Consider the following 9,362-nt stretch of genomic DNA (forward strand, 5'->3'; position numbering starts at 1 on the left):
TGGCTCGGAGCCTGGAGCCTGTTTCCGATTCTGTGTCTCCCTCTCTCTCTGCCCCTCCCCCGTTCATGCTCTGTCTCTCTCTGTCCCAAAAAAATAAATAAAAACGTTGAAAAAAAATTAAAAAAAAAAAGAAAATACATAACCTTTTGCCAATTTAAACTACCGCAGTTTACTGGATATTAAATAATGACAATATTAAGTACTGGTACACTCTCTTTCTCTCTTTTGCTTCACATTTCAGTTTAGTTCAAGTTTCTGCTTTTGAGAAAGCTATTCTGAGAAGGATTCTGAAAGGAAACTGAAAGAGATTTCATGAGCCTAAAGACTGTACAGAAATAGTCACTAAAAATAAGTAAGGACATAAGGAAAATAGTGTACTTGATTCTGTATTTGAAAACTGATCTAAAATGAGGTTCTAGAGCCTTGCCTGGCTATGAGCCTCAAAACCAGGCTCATTTATAAAAATATCCAAGAAGATTTTGCCAAAGTAAAGTGAGGACAAATGAGATGAGCAAAAGAAATAGGTCTCTCTCCCCGGGAAGGAGCAGAAAGAACAAGGGCCCAGGCAGTTTCTCAGGCTTATGCACCTGACCAGACCCCTCAGAGTAGGAGGGTGAAGCCCCAGCAAAAAGAGCCCAAGTGCCCAGCCTGTCAAAAGAGGAGGTTTTCACAACAGATTTCCACATAAACGCCACTGCATCCCTGGCAGCAATGCAGCAAAATCTGCGACTCTCTGGCAGCGACTCTGTGCAGGTCAGGGTGTGGCCTGGAAAAGTTAAGGCGGTGTTAACAGCTGCCCTAAAGCTGCAATGGGTGTTAATCAAAAGCCACCTCCCAAATAGCAGGAAGGCTTCCTCAAGGACCTTAACCTGCCCCCAAGGCCCTGTTTTTACCTTGATTTAGCAATTCTTACTAGTGGCTATCTGTTGTCTTCCTCCCACACAAGGCCCCAAGCTTGGGGTTCTGCTGCCCCTACGGGCTTGCCTTTGGTAGCCCCTCAAGGAGAAAAGCTCCCCAGGAAGGAGATAGAGCTTTATTTTTATCCTAGTTAAAGTCTCTATCCAATACATTAATCGCCAAGATAACCTTGGTCCAGGGCATTTCCTGAAGAAGCTATAACCAGCTGGGGTTAATGAACTCTCCCTACCATTAATTCCTCCGAGAGGCCATTGGCCTGAATTGTTACTTAATTACTCTTCTGTGTACAGCTTCATAAAGCAATGAAATGCCTTCTTTCAGGAAGAAGGGAGATGGTAATGGGGGTCATCAGAGGCCATTAATTTTACAAATAGTTTGTTAGAAACTACAGTATGTTAAGAAGTCACTCTGGCCCACAAATCAACTCAATGCAGTCCTTATTAAGTCAAGATCTGAAACTTCAGGTTTCCGTGACTTGCACACATAAAAAGTTACAAATTGTGCCTAATCTGGCCAAAACATACATACCAGATAAAATCAATTTACTCCTGTTTTCTGTTGATTGTGTTACCCCTTTCCACCCCCCAACACACACCCTAGAGTGTAAACTCCATAAAGGCAAGTGCTTTGGGCTATTTCGTTCCCATTCTGTCTCCCTTGTACTTAGAACAGTGCCTGGCAAAAATAGGTGCTCCTTCCAAGTTTCACTGTTGAATGAATGAGTAGTTAGTTGACTACATTATGGGATTAGGCTGCTGGTGTTAGGACCCAGAGTTCCCATAAGAGTCAAGCTTGGGCAAGGAAAGTGCTCAATCTGCTAGAGAAATGAGACAGAAGCTATCCCTTCAATCTGCCTAGAAATCAAATCCATTGAAACTACTGCCACCAAAGGGAAGACTAGGCTCTGAACTTGGCACAAATGAGGAGAAACCATTGCCATCCATCCTATTATAACATACTGCCCCACCCATCCTATGTCAAGAGCAGAATTATGACCCTATAGAAGGTTCTGAGATTCTATTGGATGGTTCCAGTGGGGAAAGATTAGACTCTTCAGAAGCTAATAGACTAGAGCAGAATCCAGAAGACCATACATCAGAAGGGAGGTAGACTTTATTGGAGAAAAGGAGAAAACTAAGTAGCAGAACAAGCCAAATTATTTACTCCTGCTTGTTTTTTCTGAGTCCTATGTAATACTAAAGATCTTAATATCTGGAGATTCTTGCAGAAGCCAGACTAGAAAGATAATTTTCCAGGGCAGTTATGCACATTTATCTATGCACATGGGGCTTAAGAGAAGCACCTGGGCATAGAGAAAAAAAGATATTAAGAACAACTGATAACGTCTATTGATGCTTACTGCCACGTATACATTTCCAAAGGGTTTTGTGTTGGTGAACCATCTATCTTCTGCAGGATGTATATTGAATTTTCCAGCATTATCCCTCTACCCTCACTGTATCCTTACTAAGGCATAAGCATATTCATGGGCAGAAGAATCAGAAAGCTAAGTTTCCTTATGGCCAAATTATAGGAGTGGGAGGGAAAAAAACCAGTTAACTTAATTTTGTTCCTGTCTTCTGGGACTCTCGGCTAGTTACTGTATTTTATAAATGGACCCATTTCCCCAATTCATTACATACATCTCTGCTGGTATTTTAGGGAATCTACAATGGAAGAACACAAGGACAATCAGCTAGACTATGAGTAAGTAGTCCTGATTATGCAAAGTCACATCCAAGGACCAAGGTATGAAGCAGGTCTGCTACTGATTCCTCCTTTCATCTTCTAGTCTTGCTCTCTCCTTCAGCTCCTATCCATCTGTCCTCCACTGTACTCTGCCCCAAACACCCCTTGGCCTCCTGAAGTGACAGCAATTGCAAAGCCCCCATCCAAGCCAGACCTTCAAGGTAGGAATTTCTTTTCCAAAACCGTCCCTTGTGCCTACTCAATACATATGCCCCTCTACCTCACTATCTTATTTCCAGTTAGTCATTTTAGAGACAAACCAATTAATTCAATGAATTAATTCATTTTCAAGAAAACTAAAAGTTTATTGAGAGCTTCCCATGTGCCAGATACATTTCTAGACTACACTAGCATTAAGTTACCATTATTTCATTCAAATTTACTTCAAAAATGATACCTGCATTCTTGAAAGTGAAAACCTGAATTACTTCTGTGTATGGTCAATGGAGTGACTCCCATAGGATATTCTCAAGCTTTCTAGTAGACAATAGCAGAGAAATTTTCAGTTGAGGGGAGGTAGAAAAAGACTGAAGCCCTAACTGCTGGTGGAAACTTCTTGTGGTTCTGCATAAACCTGTGTCCAATCATAAATTATGTACCAGCTTCCTGACTAAATGTACTTGATAAAAGTGTACTGCATGAGCAGCTTTTGTGAACAATTTGAAAATCATTCTCTCCAATGCAAAAGGCTATTTAAGGAAGCAAAACTTCTCCTGGAACCAGAGTGGAGGTGCACTATTATACTGAGCACTCTGGCCAAGAAAGACCTCCTTTGCTGAGTTAAGAATTATTGAAACAAATTGTACAGCATGATTAAGAAATGTAATTTCCTAAAAATGAAAAAGGAAAGGTGTGCTCCCAAAAATAGCCAGGCTAATGAGTTATATGTCTTCTAGATATCCTTTTTGGCCCAAAAAATTAGTGATCTTAAGATAACTGGCCCTTATTCATTTTGGGGGCTGAGCCTACAGGTCAGAGAAAGTGGAAATCTTAAGACTGGTCCAGTCAAAGAGGAACATTAACAGTTTGAACATGGACCTTGAAAGGGATATGCAGAGAATAGATGAAGCAAATCAGGAACTTCTTCTCAAAATCCAAGGGAAAGAAAATGAGATTCAGAGGTGAGTATTGGGGTTTCATGTGGGAAGTTCCTAATCCAAAGAACTTGGAAGAGAAGAAACAATTGAATTTTCCAGCTTGCTCTAGAGCCTTTATCTTTTTATAACAACTTTCTTTTTCATTCTTCAGTATTTGTCTGTGGTTCAAACCCCTGAATAATACAGCAAGTTTCAAAGAGAATCCTAAGGACACCTGGGTGGCTCAGTCAATTAAGCATCCAAATATTGATTTCGGCTCAGGTCATGATCTCGTGGTCATGACCATGGGATCAAGCTCCTCATCAGGGTCTGTTCCGACAGCATGGAGTCTGCTTGGGATTCTCTCTCTCCCTCTGTCTCTGTCCCTCAACCCACTTAATTTCCTTCTCTCTCTCTCTCTCTCTCAAAATAAATAGACATTAAAACAACAACAAAGAAAATCCTAAAAGAATGAAAGATACTCACCTGAGCTGGAAGTACATTGGGGTGTTTGATGTGGTAATCGGGGGAATCTTACTTTTCTTCTCTTTAAAGACATTCTGATCCTAAGGATCCAGGAAAGAAAGGGTTTCCAACTTTAGATTTATATTTATTGTCATCAAAGTACCCTTAAAACTGACATGTGTTTTATTATTTCTAAGGCTGTCAGTTCCTCATAGTGTGTGCTTGCATCGTCCAGGATGGAAGGTGAGATTGCTCACACCAGAGACTTGGCTGAAGATGAAGAATGGGAAAAGGAGAACCACACCATGATAGAGAGGGAAAAAGCCTTGCAGGAGCTGGAAGAAGAGACAGCCAGACTTGTAAGCAAGAATTAGGGAAGAGCTTGGTGTTCCTGGGTGGCTCATTTGGTTAACTGTCTGAATCTTGACTTCAGTTCAGGTCACGATCTTGCGGTTCATGAGTTCAAGCCCTGAGTCAGGGTCTGCGCTGACAGTATGGAGCCTGCTTCGGAGTCTCTCTCTCTCTCCCCCCCTCCCCCTCTCTCTCTCTCTGCCCCTCTCCTGCTGGCTCTCTCTCTCTCTCTCTCTCTCTCAAAATAAATCAATAAACTTTAAAAAAATGTTTAAAAAAGCAGGGAAAAGCCAATTGATAGGGTTGATTCCTCCTCACTGTCAGAAACAACAGTTTCCCCTTTTTACATACAAAGTATAGTCAACTCAAAAGTCATAGTAGAGTACGTCCTTGCATGGAAGGGGATGTGTGGAGGGTAGGGTGTCTCCAGTAATATTTAATATTGGGAAGCCGGAGATGTGGTCATCTCAATCCCTGGGAAGTTGATGTGTACGTATGGAGATCAAACCACAGGTCCTTTACCTGACATTATGCAGGAAGGTACAGTTACTGTAGTAAAATATCACTGGGGTAAAATAAAGAACAGTCAACCAAATCAAGATGGTGGTACACAGATGCACATTTAAACTCTGCTTCGTCCTCTCAACAGGATAGGAAGAATGAGACTCTGGTCCACAGTATAGAAGAACTTCAAAGAAAGGTGACATGGGGCTTTTGTGTTCCCTGGTGTCCCCACAGCAGCACCACTCATCAAAGAGGCAAGGGAGGGCAAATAATCACACAAGATCCCACATGTCAGAGAGGCCTGTGCTGGGCATGGGCACTACTACTAATCCACTCTCCTGAGGCTGAGTCTCATGGCCAAAGTGCCATGGATTATCCCTGCAAGTATCAAATTGAAAAGAGTGGATAGGGCATCCCAGGTATTCAGTGATCCCATAGGTTCTTCATTCTATCACAAGGAAATTGCTTCTAAAGGGATTGACTGGGACCTCTGTGGTGAGAGGTTAATTTTGCTTTCTATAGAGACTTTTAAAAACACTTAATTCCTAAAAATTCCTTCTTCTTTGTCCAGGTATTCCCTCTACCTCAACTGGTCAAAATACAGTGGATTTCTTTATGATTCCCCTACTTTCTGACCCATGCCCACAGGCCTGAATAATCTGGCATGGATTAGGGGTTCAGGGAAGTACTCCTACTTTGAGCAGCTTTGGTGGCCAAAACTAGTGAGAATAAATGGAGGTAGATTAAAGATGTTCCCAAAGACACCAAGTATCCATCAAGGGACCTTTTCCTGGCAGCTTTGATCTGGGCCAAGTTACTGTCTCCCACGCATCAGAGAATGTCTTTGTCTGCTATATTTTTTTTATTTGATATACTTTTTATTTGAAACGTATTTTTTCTGTTTGAAACTACAGCTTACAAGGAAATCACACAAGGCAACCAAGTGTGAACAAGAAGATCTAAAAAGAACCCCAGAAGAGTCAAAGGTAAACAAAAAAGCAACCTCGAATGGGTTTGGTCTGCGTGACCAGGAAAACAAGTCTTTAAGTGGAAACAATTGTCAAAGTTGGGATAAATTCTTTGTAGTTTCAGCCATGCCAGATTAAACCTGGGCTACTAAATGCTGAATTCTCCTCTGCCCTTAGTAAGGGCTTTCACTCTGAAGCCATATATTTTGTTCTCTTTCCATCAAAAAGAGGGCACAAATGCACAAATACATACATAACATTGGAGGTAGTTGAAGTCCCTCATTTAAATCCCAGACCCAGAGGTACTTAGTGTGATTTATGAAGTTGAGCAATTTAATCAGTTCCTCCCAGCCTCAGTTTGAAAACTGAATGAAATTGTGTATATAAAATATTTTTTTTGGAGTTCTAAAACATTAAAAAGTCACAATTTTAAGGTGATTATTTAAAAGTATAGCAGAAGCATATGCATGAATTCATATAGAGGCAGAGTTTGGACTTGTAAATCTACTGTGTGCTAGGTAATTTACACACCCTGTCATTGACTCCAATCCAGCAAAGGATTCATTCAACTGGTCATTCAAGTATATAGTGACCTCTAACTGCTAAGTGCATCATACAGGGCTTACCATTTCCCTAATTGTGTTTCACAGTTAAGCACCTGAGCACAACCATAACCCATCTGATCAAAGATGCAAGATTTAGAGATCTTTTTTTTCAGAAGGCAGATTCAATTCTTATTGATAATTTCTGTAGGAATATGTCTTTGTCCTTGCCTTATCTAATTTTTCTTTGCTTCTTTTTATGATGTTTAAGTTTTTTTTTTTTTTCTATTTTTTTTAGAAATATCTGCACCCAGTGTGGGGCTCCAACTCATGACCCTGAGATCAAGAGCCACGTGCTCTTTTGACTGAACCACCCAGGCCCCATCTTGCTTTTTTTAATTGATACTTATTTTTATATATGTCATTTAAGAACAAGTAAATTAAAGAGCAGAAAAACACACTGTCCCTATCTTTCAATCTCTTTTGCTTCTTAAGCCCCACATTTAAGCTCATACTTAAGCCCATACTGTGTGTATGAAGACTCTGAAGATATAGACACATTTAATATAGAAATCGAAAATGAAAGAATAGAGAATTACTGCTCTATGTTCTAGTGGCCAAATTAGCATTGATAGACATAAAAAAGAGGAAGTCAAAGCCTCCAAGTAAGTTGTTTGGGCATGCCTATCCAGGACACTTATCTGGAAAGAGAGAAATCAGGAGCCTATGTGTACATGGGGAATAAACTTGAGCTAAGACTAGAAAGGAGCTTAAAGCTCCTTGATTATCCTAGCCATAAAACTGCAGAGATTAGAAGACTGATTTTCTTCCTTCTTCTGCCCAAAACAAGTTTTGCTAACAGCAAGTCTGCCCGAATCTAGCGGTGACACTTTAAGTCTGGCTATGCTGGCCACGTCAGGTGAGCTGATTGTGACAGACTCCAAACAGAGAGTTCCTGGCACAACAATGGGCATTATTTTCCTGGCAGCCATCAGCCCAGCCCTAAAGAGTATTATTAACGCTTTGAATCATTCCCTTTTGTCCACCTATTTTGAAGAATTCTCACGTTGTATCTCTAACTCTATGAAATATACATTACCTCTTTTGCTTCTGTTCCTCTTGCATGCTGGTGATCAGTTGAGCAGTTTAATAGGACACCTGCCTCAACTCCTTGTGACTCAGGCCACTGTCTTTAAAATACAGCCCATAGCACCTTTGGCTGTCTGGCCCTAGATGTAATTGACTGGTGGGGAAAGGAACTGTTAGAAGAGTCCAAATGTGGGGAAAAAAAAAATGGTAGCTCAATGAAAGTGGGAACAATAGAGCTGAAAAGGGAAGAGAGGAAAGCCTGCAGTATGTCCCCTCTGCCTACAGAATATACCCCAAATGCATCTTTTCCTCTCTACTACTATTACACTACCCTTTTGCAAGCCACCATAACCCCTCACCTAGATGCTAAAGTAGCCTCCTAACTAGTGAGTCCTCCTGCCTTTATACTTAGACCTAAACAGTCTACCTTCCACACACAGAAAAGATTATTCTTTAGAAAGAAAACAAGCCAGGGGCACTTGGGTGGCTCAGTCAGTTAAGCGTCCGACTTCAGCTCAGGTCATGATCTCAGTCATGAGTTTGGGCCCCGCATTTGGCTCTGTGCTGACAGCTCAGAGCCTAGAGCCTGCTTCGGGTTCTGTGTCTCCCTCTCTTTCTACCCCTTCCCGTGCTCTCTTTCACTCACTCTCGCGCTCTCTCTCTCTCTCTCTCTCAAAAGTAAACAAACATTAAAAATTTTTTAAATAAATTTAAACAAGAAAGAAGACAAACCAGACTGTATCTTTACAACTTTAAGCTCTCACCTGGCTTCTCACTGCAATTAGAATAAAGAACCAAACTCTCCAGAAGCTATAAGGGTCTATTGTAATCTCTTCCATGTCTACCTTTCCCCACCTCATTTCATTCTTACCAATCGCCCCTAAGCTCCAGCCACGTAACATCTTCATACACACCAAATTAGTGCTCCTTCACACTAGATTCAATTCAAGTGTCCTCTCATCTCAAGGTTGACTCCCCTCCATTAAAAAGACATCTAAGGGGCGCCTGGGTGGCGCAGTCGGTTAAGCGACCGACTTCTGCCAGGTCACGATCTCGCGGTCCGTGAGTTCGAGCCCCACGTCGGGCTCTGGGCTGATGGCTCAGAGCCTGGAGCCTGTTTCCGATTCTGTGTCTCCCTCTCTCTCTGCCCCTCCCCCGTTCATGCTCTGTCTCTCTCTGTCCCAAAAATAAATAAACGTTGAAAAAATTTAAAAAAAAAATAAAATAAAATAAAAATAAAAAGACATCTAAAATTGGTCCTGACGCACTTTAACCACCTGTGAGATAATGTTTGTGATCCCATTTCAGAATGGAATCCTGCTTTTACCTGGCTGAGTTACCAGTCTCTTTCCCTTTCTATAGGCTAAGATAAAACAGCTGGAAGCTTCCTGTGCAGACCAAGAGCAAAAGCTGACCAAGGTAAACGACAATAACTTCAATGTTCCTTCTCCCACAGTAAGGAAAACTTGATCTTTGGTCACAAAATTTGGAGGAATGTATTACATCATGTCAATACAGTCCCCCAGATTACCTTCTCTTTTCACATTTTTTACAGAATATTCTCCATAATCTATACCTTCTATGAATTAGTATCTATTTTTCTCCCAACTGTCCCCAAGTAATTTCCATCGAGACTGTAAAGTACAGCCTGTTCATCCACAAAAAAAAAAAAAAAAAAAAAAAAAAAAAAAAAAAAAAAA

General features: G+C 41.0%; 1 protein-coding gene across 6 annotated transcripts in view; it reads left to right on the plus strand.

Moving 5' to 3' along the window:
• Nucleotides 1–1,946: 1,946 nt before the first annotated feature.
• TMCO5A (transmembrane and coiled-coil domains 5A) overlaps nt 1,947–9,362 on the plus strand; it is a 16,172-nt gene continuing 8,756 nt past the window's right edge. Inside the window, exons 1-8 of one of the 6 annotated variants that reach the window (XM_040492246.1) lie at nt 1,962–2,024; nt 2,581–2,625; nt 2,711–2,828; nt 3,639–3,788; nt 4,444–4,567; nt 5,209–5,259; nt 5,978–6,049; nt 9,025–9,081. In XM_040492246.1, coding sequence (XP_040348180.1) covers nt 3,700–3,788; nt 4,444–4,567; nt 5,209–5,259; nt 5,978–6,049; nt 9,025–9,081 — 393 coding nt within the window. In that variant the 5' untranslated portion in view covers nt 1,962–2,024; nt 2,581–2,625; nt 2,711–2,828; nt 3,639–3,699. Of the gene's footprint in view, nt 2,025–2,319; nt 2,338–2,580; nt 2,668–2,710; nt 2,829–3,638; nt 3,789–4,443; nt 4,568–5,208; nt 5,260–5,977; nt 6,050–9,024; nt 9,082–9,362 lie in introns of those variants that run through there. The other 5 variants (XM_040492247.1, XM_040492249.1, XM_040492248.1 and 2 more) reach the window with 5 other exon arrangements.

This window comes from Herpailurus yagouaroundi, unplaced genomic scaffold, assembly GCF_014898765.1.
Source record: "Herpailurus yagouaroundi ecotype Mexico unplaced genomic scaffold, PumYag 184, whole genome shotgun sequence".
Taxonomy (NCBI): domain Eukaryota; kingdom Metazoa; phylum Chordata; class Mammalia; order Carnivora; family Felidae; genus Herpailurus; species Herpailurus yagouaroundi.